Below are 22,859 nucleotides of genomic sequence, written 5' to 3'. Positions count from 1 at the left end.
TCATACTTGTCTTATGTTTTTTTTTTTCTTTTTATATTTTGTTGTGTGTACACAGTACACACATATATGCAAGTGTGGAATTTGAATTAAGTGGTTGTTTGGTTAAAGTTATTTTTTTTAAAAAAAACTTATAGCTTTTGGAGGGAGCTTATAAAATGTTCTAGAACTTATAAGATGCAATGTTGTGAGAGATTATATTTTTTTTATCATATAAAATTGTGATTTCACTATCATTCTGGCTGGAGACAAATCCTAGTACAAGAATATATTTTTTATAAGGGCAGTAGCATAGATTACTCCTTTGAAATCCAATGGGATTCCAAATTCATTTTATTTAAATAGTTTCGTCCATAAAAAATAGTCACATTTGTGAACAATACGGATTTTATTGGGAAATTAGTAAAGTGAGAGAGATGGGAGAAAAAGTTAGTAAAGAAAGAGAGATATGGAGACAAAAGTAGATAAAGTATGAGAAGGGAAAAAATGAGTAAACTATGAGAGAAACTTTTTATTTTTAGAAATAAGAGTATGTTTGTGGAGATCCCAAAATGGCAAAATGAGAATATTTTTCGTATGGAGTAATTCAAAATGTGTTGCATAAACTTAAGCAACTTGAGTGTAGAGAGAAATAGAGAAGAGGATAGAGAATTTGAGGGATTAAGAAGAGGATTCTTTGTCAACACAAGAAGAATAAATTGAGTAGAAATGAGGATGAGTGAATGCATTTAGGGATATAAATACGAAACTTTTTTTAAATTTTAAAAATTAAAAATTCAATTTTCAGCCGGTTTTCTGCTGAAGGCCGGTCAAAAATGCAACAAAACTCTGTGCTCTAGCAAAGTGTTATATATATCAAAATAGTATTTCCTTCATCCCAACTTAAGTTGAGTCGTATTCCTTTTTGAGATGTTTCAACTAAGTTGAGTCATTTTAAAATATTTAATCACTCTTATTTTATTCTATCACCTACTTACTCCCTCTTTATTTTTTCTACTTTATCATTTTCTCCTACTTTTCAACACATTTTCTTAATCTTCATGTCCAAAAGTTTTGACTCAATTTAATCATTTTTCTACTTTATTTTTTTCTCTTACTTTTCAACACAATTTCTTAATTTTCGTGCCAAAAGTTTTGACTCAAATTTAGTCATTTCTTAATCTCTGTGCCTAAAAGTTTTTACTCAATTTATTTGGGACAGAGGGAATACTGGTATTATGCAAAAAAAAACTATCGAAGTGCCCAATTCACCATTGTCCTCAATTACACATTTCTAATTATTTAATTTTCAGCAGTTATAGAGTTATTCATTGTTATTAAAATATTGCAAGTGAGATGCGAGTAGCTCAACCTTGGTAAGATTCCCCAGAGTTTGTACAATGAAAGAGTGGTGAGGATAATAGATAGAATGTCAGGAAAGCAAAACTCAAAATGATATACAATCATCTAATCATGACGCCATAGAGCTCGTGATACTAAAAATAAACTAGACAAGGAATTGATAAAAAGAAATTAGAGCATGATTTTGTTCAAAATGTGTTTACTGTAGTGTAATTTGTTCAAGATCCTTGAGCAGGCCAACTACCTGTTGCATGCTTGGCCTCTTGGAAGGGATTTCGGCCGTGCAAAGGTACCCGATCTTCAAAGCCTCAATGATCTGCGCGTCTGGTGCAGTCCCACGGATCTTGGGGTCGATAGCTCGTGATGCCTCGTCCCTCCTCACTAGTCCCCTCACCCAACTAGTTAAGTTTGCTTCTTGATAACCATCCTCAACCGGCTTCTTCCCGGTGATGAGCTCGAATAAGATTACTCCGAATCCATATATGTCTGACATGGGCGTTGGCGCCATCGGTGAGGAGCTGCCTTCTTGCTCGAGAAACTCTGGTGGCAGATACCCCGGGGATGCACGAGCAATCTCATCTTCGCTTCCATTTCCAAAAATCTTTGAAATCCCGAAATCTGATAGCCTTGGCTCTAAGTTTGAGTCCAGATAGACGCTGCTTGCTTTGACGTCTCTGTGGATGATGGGAGGGATGCAGCCATGATGGAGGAACGCAAGTGCACGAGCAGTGCCAAGCGCGACCTTATGCCTGAACCTCCATGTTATTAGTGACCCTTCAGGGCCAACGTTTTGTATCCCGTTGTTCTCATCTTCCCATGTGTCTGTGCTCCAATCTTCCGTCCTTTGAATCCCGAGTGGCAGATCGTGTAGCAAGTTCTGCAAGTTCCCGTTCTCCATGTAGTCATAGATAGCAATCCTCTGCTCACCAGCCAAGCAATATCCCGTTAATGGAACGAGATTAGGGTGCTTGATTCGACCGAGATACTCAAGCTCCCTTGCAGCTTCGTGGTCTGTCATCGTGGAACCATGAACCAAAACCTTAACAGCAACGTGTAACCCCCCAGGCATCAATCCACCGTAGACAGGCCCGAATCTCCCTTCTGCCAGCAACGTGCCCCTATCAAAATGAGAGGTCGCAGACAACAAGTCCGCGAATGTAAAATTCAGCAAGGGCTTCTCAAAGATGACTACGGGCACTGATGTTGCCTGCTTAACATCAGCCACCCAAGTGGTTGAATCTGTCTGAAACGAGAAGGGCCCGGAGACGACGGTCTGCTCCTCCTTGTAAGAATCCTGCTTCACCGCCCACGTTCTTGTTTTTCTACGACACCTAAATGCTAGCACAAGCAACCCCACGAGCAAAAACACCATGGAGATGGTCAGAGCCAGAGCAATCTTTAGCCCTCTATGCATTGGAGCTTTTTTCTTGAAGAAGTCCGGGTTGGCAGCAATGGGGCAGCTATTAGTTGATCCTATGAACGAAGCTTGAAGAGTTTCCGGTGGGAACCGGGACCCACAAAAGCTAAGGTTGTTGTAAGAGAAATTGAAGCTATCCATATGATGGAGTTCATCCATCACCACCAATGGGATATCTCCTGTTAGATTGTTGTGTGAAAGGTCGAGAAATTTGAGGCTCTTCGACACGAGAGGCGGAATGTGGCTGCTGAGATGGTTATCAGAGAGATCAAGGGTTGCTAAACTAGTTAGGCTTGAGATGTTGCTAGGAATCTCACCAACCAAACCGGTTGCAGACAAATTCAGATAGTCTAAATGTGTGAGCACATCAGCATTGATAAACAAGTCCTGTTTGGTGAATCTGTTGTGTGCAAGGTTAAGGTGTCTAAGCTTCATAGAGTGATGCAATCCAGTGAAGAAAAGCTCACCACTCAACTCATTCTCCGACATATCCAAATACAGCAAATTCGACCAATTGAAAGTGGAGGTGGGATTTACCTGAGGTGGAATGTGGCCTTGAAACTGATTCCTGCTCAAATCCACCACCTCCAATGCCCCTTCAAACACACCTAAAACGGAACCCTTGAACAAGTTCCCAGAGAGATTCAGATAGCTCACCGATTTCATCCCAGTAAAGTCCGAATCCCGACCAACAACCTCGTTTTCTGCCAAGCTCAAGAACTTGAGCAGTGGCAATGCAGCAGCAAAGCCACTAGGAAGAGACCCATTGAGATTGTTTTCAGACAGATCAACAGAAACTAAATTCAAACACTGCAAGATTCCTAATGGGACACTGGATTCAAACCCATTGTCACTGAGATTCAAAGACTCCAACTTTGACAAAGAACTGAATGTTTCTGGGATGCTCCCATTAAATATGTTGAATGAAAGGTCCAAACTTTGAAGGTTCCCAAAATTTCCTATGTTACTAGAAAGACTCCCAGAAATTTGGTTGTGTGAAAGATTAAGCTTTATGAGAGAACCCAAACTCCAAAAATCAGAAGGCAAGGTGGTAATCTTGTTACTGCTAAGATCCAAAGATTCAAGCTTTGTCAATTTCCCAATAGTTGTGTCAGGAATCACACCAGATAAACCCACTCCCGAAGCTTCTAGCTTCACAACATTTTCTCCCCCATCATCACAAACCACACCTCTCCATGAACACAAAGAGCCAGAATAGCCATACTTGTGGGGTGGGTTTAAGCCCATTTTTTCAAAGAATTCAAGGAGAAATGACTCATCTGTGTTGGGTTGTTGGCAAACCAAAGGCCAAATTAATAGAGTCACCACTAAAAAGGAGTAGTAACAGAATATCCCAACACCCATTTTGTGAGAAATGGCTCCAAGCACACAAAAAAAATCAAATCTTGAAATCTTCAAAATATCAAGACCAAGAATCTTGCCCCATTTATGGCTATGTAGCGGTTTTTCTGCAGCCTGAAAAAAACACCAATAAGTCCACCTCCACCGCCAGAAAACAGATAAAATAGTGAAGTTAAAGAGTTTTATTCACAGTGTCATTAAAGTTCAACCAACAATAGAGTGTAGAGAGAGATTATTAGAGCATTAGCATACCTGCTTGGTTTTCTTGCAAGAAGCCAACAGCTCTAACTGACTGAAATTTTTTATGACAAAGAAACATCAAACCTCCTCTCAAATAGTCATTTTTTAATGCAATGAAAATAATGGGTTACAGTTTAGTGTGAGTTGGGACTTTACACAATTGTATTTTTTGGAAATAAACTTACCGCGTTTGGAGTCGTTAGTTGGGATTCATAAATGACTGAAATATCTAAGGAAAGAAACCATCATTTTCTGGATTGGCAATCAAATAATTAATGAGATTTTGGGTGGAAAATTAAAGATACTACTACTATGTTTTTGCGACTCTTGTGATTCTGTGATTATGTCATTAATAAGATGAAAAAATGTTTGTGTAATTAATGGTCTACCATGATTGGGAATGATGTAATTTGGGAAGTAGATATCGTATTAGTCCTGGATTTTTATTGGAATGATGATAAATAACCAAATTTTATACAACCAAAATAAAGTTATATTAATAATTTGATATATTAATTATATATTAAAATAATAAATATAATAAGTGGACAAGTTAAAAAGACTTATTAGCCTTTAACCTCATTTTTTATTTTTATATTTGAATTTCTTTTCTATTATTTTTAAAATTTGAATTAAAGTATGCACTAATTACATTTATGATTCCAAAAAAGTAAAAAAATTATACAAAAATCATAAATATATGACCACAATATTATGCACTTTCCATGTACTATATATGCATCCATATATTTTAATTAAATGCATAAATAAATCTAATTTTTTTCAAATAAATTAGTTTTTGATTGTATAAAATTTGGTCACATAGTTGTGTATGTTGTGAAAATATTTTATAATCATTTTGGCAAATCGATATCAAGACTTTTTGAGATATTTTTGCCTAAAATACGAAAGAATATGAATATTACAATAGAACGAAAGAAAATAAGAAGTATGCTTAATATAGTATTTGAATAATAACTACTTTCGAGATTTGTGATTTATATGATTGTATATTTAAAATGAAAAAAAAAATTTATAGAATAAATTATACTACTTTAATTTGGATTTATTTTTAGTAATATATAATTATGACTAATTTATTCTTCGTAGGAGTATATAACCTTGGGTAGATCTTTAAGAGGAAACAAAATTATTGATTTAAATTATGGATTAATGTGACGTCCCACTATTATTTTAATCTATAATTACTAAAATTATTCCGTTACAGTTGAGAAATGAATTTGGTGTTTTTAAATCGATGAATACAAAGAGGAAATATGGCGTTTTCGAGCAACCAGTGCTCCATTTCTAGTTATGCTCCTGCAAAATACTATCTCCGTCTCGCAAGAATATGCAATTTTTCTTTTTTTAGTACGTCCCACGAGAATATACATTTTTCAATTTTGTAAACTATTTTCTCTCTAATAATGTGGGACCCATTCTCCACTAACAATACTTTAATTACTTTTTCTCTCTTACTTTATCAATTTTGCATTAAAACACGTGTCAAACCCAAAATACATATTCTTTAGAGACGGAGGGAGTAAGAGATTAGTTAGTTAAATACTCTTTTAGAGCATCCACAATGTCGGATGTCCCCGCGGACGTCGCACCGGCGTGCCGGACGTCCGCGCGGGACGTCCGCCATTAGGCAGCATGCATACGGATACGGGCGTCCGCTGCGGACACCGGAGTTTCGCGGCTTTCCGGGACGTCCGCCATTGTGTAGTGGGATGTCCTTATGACGTGACAGAAGGTGTTTTTGGGAAGTCCGTTGGGATGTCCACCGAGACATCCGTCCCATTATGGATGCCCTTACCTTGGATAAAAGTGCATAGTGAATAGTGAATGGAATAATGTGGAATAGTGTTACAAGTGTTATTATGCTTTTATTTTCAAAGTGAGTACCAAAACTTCTTTTGTGCTCATCTTGAAAAACAAACTTACAGATAAGTAAATAAATATTCCATCTGTTCCATCATAAGCGAGACACTTTATTATTATACTCGTTTTAGAAAAATAACATAAAATAGTTAAAATGGATATAATGTAAAGTAAGAGAGAGAATATAAGCGAGACGCTTTATTATTATACTCGTTCAGATCCAGAATTGCAGCTTTATTCTCATTTAGTTTTGGACAGCTTTTCTGATGTTTGTTAGCTAAGGGATCTGGTCCCCACTTTTACTGTAACCCTTGTTTAGTCATTTTGAGAAAGTGCAATATGAATCTCTCAGTTTAATCAAGTTAATTTCTAGGTTGATCAATTAGGAGCTAGGAGTAGTCAGTCAGTTTAAGACCAGTCTAGTTTAAGTTGATCCGTTAGATAGAAGTTAGTCTCAGAAGTTGAGTCCAGTAGATTAAACTTAACCCACTCTTGAAGCATGACAACAGCCATCTCCCACATGTCAACAACAAATGTGAAAACACCTCATATCTGTGGGATTCGACACTTACTTCCTTTTACTAGTAAATAGTATTATGGGTTAAGGTTTTGAAAGCCATTCTCGTTCTTGTTTGCACACCCGACGATAAGTGGATTGTCGAGAAGTTGTCTTGATCAGTTGGTCAGTGCCTTCTTGATCAATCTGCGTTTATTTGTTGTTTCGTACTTGAGCGAGAATATAAACATTCCAGCTTTCAAGAGGCAAACTAATATAACCACTATATTAACCTTTTTTTCATGAAAAATCATTCTCCAATAGGAGAAGTATTTGAGAAGGTATTATAACTTTTCCCATTTTGAAGAGATATCTTCACCTCCCCATCAATGGCTACCATATTTGTCTTCTTTTCATGAAAAATCATTCTCTAAGTGGAAAGATATTTAAGATGGTATTACACTTTATGTTTTTAATGCATTTTGTACTATTATTTTATTTTTAAAAAATAATTTACCTTTCTATATACATTTTCCTTTTGAAACATATTACTTTTTAGAAGGGTATATTTTAATTTTTAAGAAGGTAAATACATGATATACCTTTTTCTATATACCTTCTTTCCTTGGAGATGTTCTTAGTTTTAAATGATATGTGAGTGGAATGAATTAGTGGAATGTGTGGTCTTTTTACCATTTATAGTAACTATTAACCGAGACTCCTATTCGCGAACGGATCAAAATTGGGACTATACTTCCTCCGTCCCATAGTAGATGTCACACTTTCCTTTTTAGTTTGTCCCACAAAAGATGTCACATTTCTTTTCTTGGAAAAAGTTTCTTCTCGCATCAATTATAAAATTATATTTTCTCTCACCACTTAACACACAAATAACATCTTCTAAAATCCTGTGTCATTTCCTAAGTGTGACATCTACTATGGAACAGATGGAGTATTATTTTTTTAAAACGAGTTCAAAAGTGAAGCGTATTTGGGACGAAAGGATGCTTTATTGCAAGGATGCTCACCTCGAGCCGGAGATAAAAAAGCAAAGGATGAATTATAATATATATTGAGAGATGCGCTTCTGTTGTGGGCTATTAAGATTTTGGATTGCGAATGTTGGGCTAATATAAAGCAATTCATGTGCTTTGTTGGACTATTTGGTTGGAAGATATTATACATTATACATGAGGATCTTCTTGATTACTTACAATAGCGTATATCGGTCATAAAAAATAGCGAGCATATATTATTTTTTTTTGTTTGACCACAGATTTACCGAACCCGTTTTGACGGGATTCGACTAATTCTACTTGACCTGATTTGTGGATTAAGACTGAAAGTCTCTCGACAGATAGACGGGTTTGAACCCGTGGCCTTAAGATCGAGCATTTAATTTGTTCCCAATATACATAGCCACAATTAATTTCCAACTAAAGTATTGTTCAGTTTTTCTTCAGTATCCTAAAACTATGCCATATAACACAACTTTATAAATAATTAAAAGTCGTGGTTCTTCAAAAGTTGATTTTTTGCATTTTTCTAATAAAAGTTGAAAGAAATCGTAATGTTGAAAGGCCTAGTTCATTCAAATTTTAAATTCGTGCTATGAGTTATTCTATCATTACAATTGTAAAAGGAATATTCGTAGGAATTTGTCAATATGTAATACTCCCTATTTTATTACTAAAAGAATAAAGAAATAAAAAAAGTTGATGATTCACTATCTAGGAGTTCACTAACAACGACACCAACATAATTTGGTCCCCAACTCAATTGTATTCAAACCTGTCAAGTCAATTAATACACACTACTAATTTATGGAGATAAATTAAGCGTTTATTGCAACAACAAGCTCATCTTTACAAGGAGACACAAATTCGAGAGACACTTATTTATGCTAGAAAACTTTTAAAAATAACCAAAATTTAGAATGCAAATGCAAAAGAAAACGTGTTTAAGCTAAGAATACAATATTTTTTAATATTCATTTTATAAGGAAAATTGGGAACGCAATTACATATGTCAGAATAGAGTCCCATTATATTAAATCAACTTCTTATTGCTGAACCACAGAACCATATCAAATTAGGGGTTTTAGATGTAGTTTTTTTAAAGATGAAATGCGCAAATTTATAAATTATTTTCGTCTTTATTCCGAGTCTATTTTAATTCATCCTAGGGCAAATAAGTCATACTAACATATTACGAAGATTTAACTTCATTCCAAAATATATTACTTCATTCCAGTAGGTTTTACTTCATTCCAATAGGATTATTACTTTATTCTAGTACGTAAAGGCGGTTTCGCCGTCGCGTACCGTTCTTTCTTTGTACAATGTCTATCATCGCCGCCACAACGCTGAAAAAAATGAAATGATTGAATGGTGTAATAAGCAAATGGAATAGTGTAATAAACTATTTGAATGAAGTATGTGTAGAAGTATTTGAAGTCCTACTGAAATGAAGTAAAAAACTTTTTCCAATGAAGTAATAACGTTCCTGAATGAAGTAGTAAACCTACTGGAATAAATTGCATTTTTTAAAGTGAATAAAGTAAAAACCCATGTCAATGAATTCAAATGAAGCATGTGTTGAATCATTTCAAAACCTACTGGAAGTAAGTAAAAACATACTGTAGTTTCAAGGTATTATGTACCGAAATGAAGTAATAAACCTAATACAATGAAGTAAAATGAGCTTGTAAAGAAGACCGAAATAATTTACGCAACAACGCATCTCATCCAAAAAACTAGATCTAATGGCTCAAATTTGATCTCTATTTCTCTTTAAAATTTGTTCTACATTGATCACAACTCTGTCAGAATATATTTAAAAACGTCCTTCAATAAGAACAAATTTGTTAATTACAGTAATCTCTTAATGTTTTACATTTATAAGACACTTCCATTTATATATCTTAAATTAGTAGGGACGCCAATGATAACATTTTTTTAAGCGAATGTGGTGTATTTAAAAAGATAAATTAGTGTTTTTAACAAACTCTAAGTTTTGATTTATTGTTCAATTAATTATTTACTAGTTATAATAAATAATTGCCAACCATATATACTATCTAATAAAAATCATGAATAACCCAACCACCAATGAGTCAAAATCAAATGGGTCCATGGCATGGTGTTGGAAGTGATTTACATTTATGTGTGGTCCAATCTTTAGTTTTATAGGGCTTCAAAAATGTTATTGATTAAGTGGGCTCTCTACAGTCAAATTTTCGTGGCTCTATTTCAGCCAACTTGATGGCTGCGAAAAAAATAAAGGCAACACTTTTTAAAAACAAGAAGTAAATCATAACCACAATTTTTTCCCCAGCTACCACCTCTCTAACTTCCCATTCTTGATTTTACTTCAAAAATAATTGGTTGGAATCATATTATATCATCACTAATTTTCATTGTATTTTTTTATGAGTATATAAATACTTCCTCCATCTCATAGAAATAAGCCATATTTCCTTTTGCGTTCATCTCATACAAATAGTCCATATCCATTTATGACAATCTTTTTATCATTCTCTTTTATTTTATTATTTATAGATCTCACTATCCACTATACAATCTCAACTATTTTTTCTTCTTTTCTCTTACTTTACCAATTATGCATTTAAACTCGTGCCCATATCAAATGGCCTATTTCTATGGGACGGGGGAGTATAAATTATATTTTCAAGTAAAATTATAAAACTAGCCTGTATAGTACTTCATTTATCATACGGTAGGAGTCATATTTGATTTAGGCATGGATTTTAAGAATTTTAAAGAAAAATTGGTTGAATAAGTAAATGGAATGTGAGTCTCATTTATATATATTAGTTTTATAATAAAATATGAGTGGAATAAGTTGATGGAACGTGGGTCTAGTTATCATTTATGGTAAAGTGAAATCGGACTCTTATCGTGGGACTGACGAAAATAGTAAAATTAGACTCTTATTATTGTCATAGGTGTTTTTTGCTGCCTTAGCTAGTTTGGTTTTTATTAGACTGGATTGGTTTTTACTTGCTCACTCTTTTGATATGTGGTTTGAGCCTTTACTTTATAAAAAAATAATTTTATTGTGGGACGAAGAGTGTATTATTTTGTAACTACGCCAATGTTTAAATGTATGAATTAATCAATTTATATACGGATACTTTAATATGATGGCCTTATTGATTTCTGCTTTACGCATTTAATGTAGTTTTAGATATTGAGATGCTTCATAGTACTACCTAATTATATTGGTATTACTAGAAACAAGGAGACAAGTACGAATTTTGTATAGGTATTTCTTGTCACATGTGATTCGACCTTATTCATTTATTTTTCTTTGCCGCAAAAACGTGATGATAGAGATAATATTGTTGGTCCAAATCGAACATATGAAAACGTTTACGAATTTGAACCCCTGATCTCCTAATTTTAAAAAATATAGTATTAATTAATCGAGTCTCATTATTTATAAATCTAGTCTTAAATAATGAACTAGAGATCAAATTAGGGCCCTTAGATCTAGTTTTTAATGGATGAGATGAGATGATGTAGTGAAAATTTTCGCATTCATTAGGTAGTCAAATTACTTCAACCGAGGGTATTTTTGTCAAATTACTTTTATAGTTTATTACTTCATCCAGTAGATTTATTACTTTATTCCAATAGTTAATTACTTCATTCCAGTAGATTATTACTTCATTCCACTTTCAATTTGAATTTGTTTAACATTTTTACAAAATTTAAAGCGAATAGACTGTGCGAAGTGTTTTCAAAATGAAGTATTTATTCTTTATTATGATTTATGTCAATGTTAATGAAGTTATAACCTCATTTAATAAGGTAATGGACTGAAGTAATAACTCAATTGAAGTTCAATGAAGTAAAATTCTATTGTGATGAAGTGGTATACTTGTTAAAATCCTATTAATGAAGTAGTGATCATTCTTTCTCATATGCTCAAGAATCCCTTAAAGTAATAATCTATTCGAATGAAGTGATAAAACTATTTGAATGAAATAATAGAATAGAATAAAATGAAGCAGTGATCTAGTCAAATGAAGGAGTGATTTAGTCAATTTGGTGCCGCTGGATTATTTGGCAAACAAGTAGTTAAAAATTGAAGGCAGACGTTCACTTTTATACCAAGAATTTAGACATGAATACAGACAACCTCCACACTTTCTCTCCCTGCATATTATCTCTCATCATCATCATCTCCTCCAACTCCAAAATCTGCCATGGAGCAGACTACCGATACGAAGCCTGCGCGCCGGCGAGTTGTGGCAACGGTCCCAACATAAGCTACCCATTTTTCCTTCCATCTCAACAAAGACAACAATCCTACTGCGGCTTCCCAGTCTTCGCGATCAACTGCAGCAGCACCGGATTTCCACTTCTACACCTCTCGGAAAATGAGTATATAATCAAAGACATTTTTTTGTAGAAATTAAGAATTAGGATAATTTCTGTTATGTTATTCACATTGCATTGTACATGTTTATGTAGGCCTAGAAAGAGACTATACAAGGTAACACTCCAAATAAGGTAAAACGTGTACAAAAAACTTCCTAATTTCTTGTCATTGATTTCTTCCTTGATTCCTCATAATCTTCTCCTTGATTGTGCAGAATATTCTAGGTGATCTTCCAACACCCCCCCTCAAGTTAAGTGACGGGATTTCCGAACCTTAACTTGCTCAAAACTTCTTGAAAGTTCTTTGCAGATACGGCTTTGGTCAAGATGTCCGCTAGTTGGTATTCGGATTTCACATATGGGATTTCTACTATCTTCTCTTCAAGGTTATCCTTTATGAAATGTCGATCAATCTCGACGTGTTTGGTTCTATCGTGTTGCACCGGATTTTCTAAAATACTAATCGCGGCCTTATTGTCACAGAGTAATTTGCACGTCTTTTGTGATTCGAGGTTTAGTTCCTTCATTACCCTCCTAAGCCAAAGGATTTCAGTGAGTCCACTTTTGATTCCTCGGAATTCTGCCTCTGCACTTGATAGTGCCACTACTTTCTGCTTCTTGCTCCTCCAAGTGACCAAATTACCACCCACAAGCGTGAAGTATCCTCCTGTCGACCGTCTATCAACCGGATTCCCTGCCCAATCTGCATCAGTGTATCCATGAATGTCGAGATGTCCGTTTTTCCAGAACAGTACTCCATGTCCGGTGGTTCACTTTAGGTAGCGCACCACTCTAAGTGCTGCCTCCCAATGCTCGTCCTGTGGGTTATGCATAAACTGACTAAGTACCCCAACTGCATATGCAATGTCGGGCCGAGTGTGGGATAAATAGGTGAGTTTCCCTACTAGCCTTTGGTATCTTCCCCGATCAGTTGGCGTTGCTCCTTTGATTATTTGAAGGCCATGATTCTGCATCATGGGAGTATCTGCTGGTTTGCACTCGAGCATTCCTATTTCCGTCAAGAGGTCAAGGACATACTTTCGTTGACTAATGAAGATCCCTTTTCCAGATCTGAGTACTTCGATCCCAAGGAAATATTTAAGATCTCCTAGATTCTTCATCTCAAACTCTGTAGCCAAATGCCCTTTGAGATAGTTTATTTTCTCTGCATCATCCCCTGTAATGATCATATCATCCACATAAATTATTAGACATGTGATCTTTTCTTCTCTCCGTTTGATGAACAGGGTGTGGTCTGAGTTACTCTGCTGATAGCCGTATCGTTTCATTACCTCCGTGAATCTCCCGGACCAAGCTCTCGGGGACTGCTTCAACCCATATAGAGTTTTCTTTAACTTGCATACCTTGCATTGTCCAAATTCCTCTGTGAAGCCAGGCGGGGCCTCCATATAGATAGGATCCTTCAATTCTCCATGAAGAAATGCATTGGTGACGTCATACTGATGAAGTGGCCAGTCTTTGTTTGCTGCAATAGATAGTAAGACTCTTACAGTGTTCATTTTTGCAACTGGGGAGAACGTCTCTGAATAATCAACTCCCTTAGTCTGCGTGTACCCCTTTGCCACCAATCGAGCCTTGTATCGCTCAATGCTCCCATCTGGTCTCTGTTTAATTGTGAAGACCCATCTACAGCCAACTGTATGTTTCCCATCGGGTAATGAGCCTACTTCCCAAGTACCATTTCGTTTCAGTGCTCTCATTTCGACGAGCATTGCCTTCCTCCAGTCCTTGATTTTGAAGGCTTCTTCAAAGGTTCTAGGAATTTCTTCTTCACACAGGGCTGCATGAAATGCCTTTGCCATTTTGGATATGTTGGCTTCGGTAAAGTTGGCCACAGAGTATCTGTTTTTCCTCCCTATCCGTTCTGGGGAGTATCTCTTGGGAGAAATTCCTCTTGTACTTCGTGGAGGAAGCACGTACTGCTCTGTGTCCTGATCAATAGTAGTATCTTCTTCCTCTTCTACTTCTGTACCAAGTGAGTCAGGAATAATATCTGAATTTTCATGATTTGGATTAGATATTACCTCAGATTCCGTTACGGTTGGATCAGAGGAACGTGGTGGAAGCATTGTCGGGATCGTCTCTGCGGACGGGATCGGCTCAGGAATAGTGCCAGCTTGCTCTGTTGGATCCGAATCAAAGTTACTTGGCAGATACCACCGAAGGGGGTCATTTTCTTGGGTCTCCCCCTGTCTCACACTCTCCCCCTGAGTCCCAAGGTGGTAGAAGAATTCGGTTTCAAGGAAGTTGCAGTTCATGGTGGTAATAACCCGTTTGGTTTTGGGGTCATAACATCTATAGCCCTTCTGGTTAATTCCATATCCTATAAAAACGCACTTAATTGCACACGGGTAAAATTTATTTCTTTCATGTTTGGGAACGTGGACATAAACAGAACAACCAAAGGTTTTTGGTGGTAAGGATAAGGCTGAGGGAATTTTGGTTAAGGTAGAAAGGTGATCTAGAGGGGTTTTTCGGTTTAATATCTTTGTGGGAAGTCGATTTAGAAGGTAAACTGAGGTGGCTACGGCTTCAGGCCAAAACGATGGAGGTACTTTTGAGTCAAATAGGATGGCTCGGGTCATTTCAAGGATGATTCGATTTTTCCGTTCTGCCACCCCGTTTTGTTCTGGTGTGTGGGAACAGGAAGTCTGGTGTACTAACCCATTGTCGTCAAAAATTTTTGTCATGGAACTGTTTAAAAATTACCCCCCATTATCAGATCGTAGGATTTTGACAGATGTCTGAAATTGAGTTTGGACCATTTTATAAAACTGTACGAATTTGTCATAAACTTCAGACTTATGTTACATAAAATAAACCCAAGTAGCTCTACTGCAATCATCAACAAATATCAAAAAGTATTTAAAACCAAAACTAGTTCCTATAGGCGTTGGGCCCCACACATCAGAATGAATTAGGGAAAAAACAGTGTCAACACGAGTATCATTTGGTTTAAACGAGTTTCGGTGGCTCTTGGCCAAAACACATGCTTCACAAGAGAAGTTTTTAGGAACAAAAAGTTTAGGAAATAAAGATTTCAAATAACCCAGAGAGGTATGGCCCATCCGTCGGTGCCAGAGCCAAGTATCTTGATTAGTGGATCCGTGAGCAAGCATCGCCGCACCATCTCGTCGAGCAATCTCATCCACAAAGTAGAGCCCACGACTTTCAGTGCCACGTCCAATAATCTTCCCCGTCCGGATATCCTGTAACATACAGAAGTTTGGGTGCATCAGCATAGAACAATTTAAATCCTTAGTCACATGACTAATTGACATTAACTTCTGAGATAATCTAGGCACATAGAGGCAATTGGGAATATGAACATTAGGAAAAATTTATATAGTTCCCGCCCCTTCAACTGGTGTTACTCCTCCATTTGCAGTTTTTATATGCGACTTAGGAGTCTTATGAATTTCCAAAAAATCATTTCTGTCGTATGACATAGTGTCGGTCGCCCCACAGTCAAAGATCCATCCCGTGTCATTAACAATATCACAATCTTGGGCCTCAAAAACATATGATGAATTTTCTAAGGGTGCAAATGAGTTTTTGCAAATAATGGGGTCAGTTCTGCAATTATCACTAAGCTGGGGGCGATTCCTAAAACAATTATTAGGATGGGGTTGTTTTCCATAATATTCAAAATCTGCAAGATTAGTTTCATTAGGGTTAGGGTTCGAAACCCCCAACCCTTTACCTCCGACTTCTCCGCCGCTGTCCAGTCTGAGAGAGGCGATCATCGCCTCTGCCGTCTTCCCTCCACCGCCGCTATTCTCGCCTCGCCCGCCACCGCCGGTTGGGAGACCACCGGTATCAGGCCTCTTCTCCTGGAAAGCCGCCGCCTCTTGGCTTCCCTCCGTCTGGTTTCGGCCTCCGCCATTGGTTCCGATGGCGACCTTGGCCTTACCGGCTTTCTCTTCCTCCCACCATTCTGGATACCCCACTAATTGGAAGCAAGTTTCCTTTGTGTGCTTGTGCATTCCACAGTAGGAGCACCATAGTCTTGATCTGTCCGGTCTGTTGTTTCCCCGGCGGTTGGCGGCGGAGCGTGGCATCTGTGGTTGTCCTCTGTTTTGCGGCTGTGATGGGCGGTACTCTCGAGCTCCAAATCCGAATCCGACCCCCGATGATGTCTCCTTTTCGACGGTGATGGAGGTCGAATCGGATGCCGGCGACATGATCTTGAGTCGAGCCGCCTCCCGTTTCACCCATCCATACGCTACGTCGGCTGAGGGGTAGGGATCCTCCTTGAGGATCTCGCATCGGATCCAGTAGTACTTCTCGTTCAATCCGGTGAGAAATTTGAATAGCCTTAATTCGGATTTGATGTCCCGGTATTGCTATATTCCTTTGTCACAGCAATTAACCGTCTTGTGTGGGTATCGATCGATGTCGATCCATAGCCCATGGAGTCTGCTCCAGTAAGCCTCCAATGTTGAATCTCCTTGTATAATTCTGCTCTCTTTGTCTCGCAGGTCATATATGAGATACGAGTCCGCCGAACTTGCAAAAGTTACGGCGAGTGTATCCCACAGTGCCTTCGTCGTTTGGTGATGTGCGAAATCAGCGATGATGTTGGTTTCCATGTTGTCAATAATCCAGGAGAAGACTATTAGGTCTATCTCCTCCCAATCGGTATATCCTTTCTCTCCCGGCTGTGGTGGAGACGGGACTCCTGATTGTGGTAGACTCCTCGGCTGCCTATGGACACTTTCATTAATCGTGCCCACAGTGAATAGTTTGAGCCATTCAGTTTGAAGGCTATGGTAACACTCTTGCTTGATCTGATTTTCTCGGCAATAGGTTCGGTTGTTTCTGGTTTGTCGTCTGCCATTTTCCTGGCTGGTTTGTTCTTCTCGCCGTTTCGGTCGAGAGAGGTATTCTTTGGGGCTATGATGAAGGTTTTCTGAGCCTAACCTGCTCTGGTACCATGTAGAAATTAAGAATTGGGATAATTTCTGTTATGTTATTCACATTGCATTGTACATGTTTATGTAGGCCTAGGAAGAGACTATACAAGGTAACACTCCAAATAAGGTAAAACGTGTACAAAAAACTTCCTAATTTCTTGTGATTGATTTCTTCCTTGAGTCCTCATAATCTTCTCCTTGATTGTGCAGAATATTCTAGGTGATCTTCCAACATTTTTACCACAACCAATCTATCCACGTGGTTGACGCCGCAGCGCAATCATCAACAAATTGCACCATGTATTCAAGCCGAAAAATGACTCTCCTAGCCTGCATACTGAATTACGTCGGCGGTGAAGATTTCTTTCTGTTTTCCGGCTGCAGAAACGTGACGGGCGAGCTGCTGACTACACCGTGACGGCAGTGGCGCTGAGTGCTGCTCAGTGACTAACAGCCTGGAGCGAGGCGACAGAGTACAGACTGTTGGTTGTTCCACAAACTGAACAGCAATGGCGGCTGAACGCCAACAGCAGCGGCAGCGAGACCACCAACAGCAGCGGCAGCGAGACCTTCTCCGAGACAGCAGCGGCGTCGCAAAGGGAAGACAGCTGTGAGATGAAGGAAGGATGGAGAAAGAGAGATTTGATCTTCCAAAATTACCATTATATCAATAAAAAAATCAGATAATATTTGATTATTAATAACCATTGGATGTGATTAATGGATGGATGAGATTTGGTCTCTAGTTTAGTCTTTTAGAAAGGTTTGACATTGATCACAACTCTATATCAATTATGCTGGTATCTATCGAGTCCCATTATCCACAAATCCAGTCTTAAAAATCGAACTAGAGACCAAATTAGGGCCCTCCATTTTCTTAGTCTTGAGGTTAGAATTAATTTACAATTAATTTAATATTTTATTCAATAAAAACTTTTTCTTTTAGTTTTAATTTTTTTAAAAAAAATTAAATTTTTAAATTTTTTTTACTTTTTAAATTTATTTTATTCAATAAAAACTTGCCGGAGTAAATAATGAACTATATTCACTAAATAATGAACTAAATGAAGTATGTTATGAAGTAATTTTGACAAGGTATTGAAATATACTAATGATACAACAAATTTTAGTGTTAAACGTTAAGCGGTAGTAATGAACTATATTCAATAAATAATGAACCAAATGAACGTTAGTAATGAAGTAAATATGACATTTTATTGAAATACAATGTTAACTGTGTTAAACGTCAAACAGTAGTAATGGACTTTTTTTTTATAGTAATGACTTATTACTTCATTCAGTCATGCTATTACTTCATTCCATTAGTTTATTAGTTCATAATGTGTTATGACATAATTATCTTTCAGTTGAAGTAAATTCGGTATGTAATGAACATACGTTCATTTAGTTCATTATGTAGTGAATATAGTTCATTATTTACTCCAGCAAGTTTTTATTGAAAAAAACAAAATTTTAAAAAAAATTTAAAAAAATTAAAATAAAAAAGTATTTATTGAATAAAATATTAAATTAATTGTAAATTAATCCTAACCAGAAGATTAAGAAAATGGATGGCCCTAATTTGGTCTCTAGTTTGGTCTTTAAGAAAGGTTCGACATTGATCACAACTCTTAATTAACATCTATAAATGTTAGTAAATTTGGTAAACTCTTAAAAATTGCTTTACTTTTTCGAATGTAGATATATACTCCCTTCGTTCCGCAGTATTGGAGTCATTTTGCCATTTTTGTATGTTCCATAATAGTGTAGTCATTTCCTTTTCTAGCAAAAGATTTCTTCTCTCTTATCTTAATTTCTCTTATTTTATTCTCTCTTCATTTATCAACTTTTTTCATTTCTTACTTTATTCTTCTTTATTAACTTAGTTAACACATTTTTTCTTAAATTGCGTGTCGTAAAGAAACGCTTCCAATACTATAGAACGAAGAGACTAATTTTTTTATTTATCAAGGCTACTGGCAAACATGGATTTGTGGACAATAGCTTAATTAATTGTAGAGGGTAATAAATGATTGATATCAATTTTCCCGCGATGTCAACTAGTTTTTTAACAATGCCAATTAAAATATACTAATGCCAATTTGGTGTGTAAATAATGTTAACCAAGAATATTAATATACAGAATTTTGTTAGTTATAACCAAATAATTTTTAAAAGAGGGAATATTTTTTTTAGTCCACGAATTTTGCTAAACTATCATTTTTAGTCCATAATGTTTAAAAGTATTTTTTCAGATCCGTCAACTTCGACTTAATATCATTTGAGCTATTTTTTTTAAAAAAAATTTTGAATACAAATACCCTTAAGGTCATGAAAGGCAATTTAGTCTATTTACTTTCTCTTTATTAAAATATTTAATTTATTTCCCTTTCTTTCTTTTTTCTCTTCTTCCTGATCTCAATCATCCCTGTCCAAGTCGATTTACACACCAATTTAAAGAATTCAAAGCATCAAATTCTTCAAATTGATGTGGGAAAAAGGGAATTAGGATTCTTGTGTTTGATGCATTGGTGTAGCAATCGACTTGGACATGTCCGATTGAGATAATGAACTAGAGAGAGAAGGAAGAAGTGTAAGAAGAATGAAAGGGAAAGAAATTAAATATTATAAAGAAGAGAAAGTAAATAGACTAAATTGTCCTTCATGGCCTTAAGGGTATTTACGTCCATAGAAATTAAAAAGTAGTTCAAATGATATTAAGTCGAAATAGACGTATCTCAAAAGATATTTTCAAACATTATGGACCAAAAATGATAGTCGAAAAAGTAGTCCAATAAAAATGTTCCTTCTTTCTAAAACCTCTTTCTAAAAAGATGGAACATCTTTTTTGGTTCATAAACTTCATCAAAGTATCATTTTAGGTCCGTGAACTTTGAAAATATCATTTTAGGTTCGTCAACTATGAGTTAATATTAATCGGAGTACTTTTTTACTATGTCCAAGTTTTATCGAACGAAAATACCGTAGGTGTATATTTTTATTAAACTTATCACATACTCATATTTTTTATAAATATCTTCACTATATATTTTTGACGAATTTTCTAAATATAATTTGACCTTCAATATTATCACTTAATTTTGTGAGATGCAAAAAAAGTTCATTCTTCAAATTTTTATAATTAAATAATTCTTCAAGTATTGTATATTGATTGTTACATTAATTTTTACGAGTATCCATACCTTAAAAATATTTTTAAATTATTTAATTATAAAAAGTTGAAGAATGAACTTTTCTTGCATGTCACAAAATTAGGTGATCATATTGAAGGTCAAATTATATTTAGAAAATTCATAAAAAATATAGTAAAGATATTTATAAAAAATATGAGTATGTGATAAGTTTAATAAAAATATACACCATTTAAGGTATTGAGGGTATTTTCATCCAAAAAAACTTGGAAATAGTAAAAGAGTACTTCGATTGATATTAACTTATAGTTGATGGACCTCAAATGATATTTTCAAAGGTCACGGACCTAAAATGATACTCCACTTTGACAAAGTTCATGGACTATAAAAGATGTTCCCTCTTCTAAAAATTATCTCAAAACTTTGAACTATATAACTATCTAGATTTAAACTATTTTCTCACAAAATATATATCAAATTAAAGGTAATTTCATATGTTCCTAATTGCATATGTTCAAATGATAAAATGTAGTAATATTATTTAAATTTTGAGTGAACTACGCAAATGGTCCTTGAACTATGCGTTTCGCACGCAAACGGTACGTGAACTTTAAAAATATCAAGGGTAGTCCCTGAACTAAGGTGTAATCACATTTTTGGTACTTTTTCACTATTTATCACAATTTTGCACCAAAAATGCCCCAATGCATGAAGAGCATTTTTGAACTTTCATATATAGGTACTGAATATGATATTTTCTCTATCTCTCTTTTGAGTATTGGATATGATATTTTCTTATAGTTTGAATACCCAAAATGATATTTTTTATTTGACTTTTTCAATCACTTTATGTTAAATCATCTTTCTCTCTTTTTATTATAAAGTAAAAATTTAAATAAAAAATACTATAAAGTTCTTAAATAAATTAATTATAAAATTAAAACTATAAATCTAATTTTAAAATAATTTATAGCTAAATTAATTTTGATTGTAAAATAATTTTGATTTATAGCTAAATTAATCTTGATTGTAAAACTATAATTACACCACCATCGGAGGATAATCACCCAAGATTATCATTTTATCAGTCAGAAGTATCATTTTATCTGCTGCAAGTATCATTTTTTCATTTTATAGGTCTGAAGTATCATTTTATATGCTGCGAGTATCATTTTATCATTTTATAGGTCAAAAGTATCATTTTATCTGCTGTGAGTATCATTTTATCATTTTATCTGCTGCGAGTATCATTTTATCATTTTATAGGTCAGAAGTATCATTTTATCTGCTGTGAGTATCATTTTATCATGTTATCATTTTATCACGAGCGAAATTCAGAAATTAAATGAGGGAAATGACATATTTACCCTATGCGCCTTCTTTATGAAAGAAAGCTAAGTTTGAATCTGAACCACATGATTAGAAAATATGTGTGGTCCAGATTTGGTTATAGGGTTATCACACAAATTGGGGGTTATCATATGATCATCTCCCTATATATATAAGTGGAACCCATAATCTACTAACTATTCAACCCACTTTTCTTTATATTTCTTAAAACTCGTGCTTACATTAAATGTGACACTTAATGTTGGACGGTGGTAGTATCATTTTAGGTATTCAAACTATAAGAAAATATCATATCTGATGCTCAAAGGAGAGATAGAGAAAATATCATATTCAGTGCCTAGATATGAAAGTCCAAAAATGCACTTTATGCATTGGGGGCTTTTTTGGTGTAAAATTGTGATAAATAGTGCAAAAGTACCATAAATGTGATTACACCTTAGTTCAGAGACTACCCATGATATTTTTAAAGTTTAGGTACCGTTTGCGTGCAAAACGCATAGTTCAGAGACTATTTACGTAGTTCACTATTAAATTTTTAATATTTTCGATAATCAAGTTAACGTTAACACATATATTGTGAATCAAATTTAGTAAAAATATTCAAGTTATTTGATTTGACATTTTTACTATATCAACGTAACAAAAATTACAAAAATTTTCATATATAAAAAATTATTAAAAGAGCATTTTCAAATTAATTAATACTAACTATGAATTGGTAATATTTAACAATTATCAAAATAGTTAACGGTTCATCATATTCCCATTGAGTGATATATAAGCAGTAATATATAAGTAGTAGGGGGTGGTATGTTAGGTTGAGATTTTTGGGCCTAATTGAGAATTAAGATGCATTTTCAACCATTCAATCACAATTTTCGCGCGATGTCAACTACAGACACATTATGTCAACTAGGGGGTATAATTGTCATTTTCGCTCGATGTCAACTACAGAGACATTATGTCAACTACGATGTCAACAACAAACGTTAATTATGTCAACTATTATGTCAACAACAACATTTTACAAATAATTAATGTCAGCAACAAATATTTTCATATCAACGACCTATATTATTTATGTCAACAACAACGTTTTACATATAATATATGTAGATATATGTAGTTCACATTATATGTATGTAGTTGACATGGATTATATATGTAATTGACATGGATTATATATGTAATTGACATTATATGTGTATAGTTGACATGAATTGTATATGCAATTGACATTATATGTGTGTAGTTGACATGAATTGTATATGTAGT

The 22,859-nt window shown here is 35.1% G+C and overlaps 1 protein-coding gene across 1 annotated transcript; it reads right to left on the bottom strand.

Annotated features, from left to right (window-relative positions):
- Positions 1-1,368: 1,368 nt before the first annotated feature.
- Positions 1,369-4,507, bottom strand: LOC121795709 (probable LRR receptor-like serine/threonine-protein kinase At2g24230). The gene is made up of 2 exons (XM_042194290.1): positions 4,370-4,507; positions 1,369-4,231 (listed from the first exon to the last, which is right to left on the bottom strand). Exon 2 carries the CDS (start codon positions 4,118-4,120, stop codon positions 1,538-1,540), a length of 2,583 nt encoding a protein of 860 aa, XP_042050224.1. The 5' UTR covers positions 4,121-4,231; positions 4,370-4,507; the 3' UTR covers positions 1,369-1,537.
- Positions 4,508-22,859: the final 18,352 nt, after the last annotated feature.

Source organism: Salvia splendens, chromosome 3, assembly GCF_004379255.2.
Source record: "Salvia splendens isolate huo1 chromosome 3, SspV2, whole genome shotgun sequence".
Classification (NCBI taxonomy): domain Eukaryota; kingdom Viridiplantae; phylum Streptophyta; class Magnoliopsida; order Lamiales; family Lamiaceae; genus Salvia; species Salvia splendens.
The sequence above is the reverse complement of the archived record's forward strand: the minus strand, read 5'-3'. Positions and strand labels throughout refer to the sequence as shown.

Coding starts and splice junctions, on each gene's coding strand:
- LOC121795709 (XM_042194290.1), bottom strand. CDS start 4,120: ATGGGTGTTGGGATATTCTGTTACTACTCCTTTTTAGTGGTGACTCTA.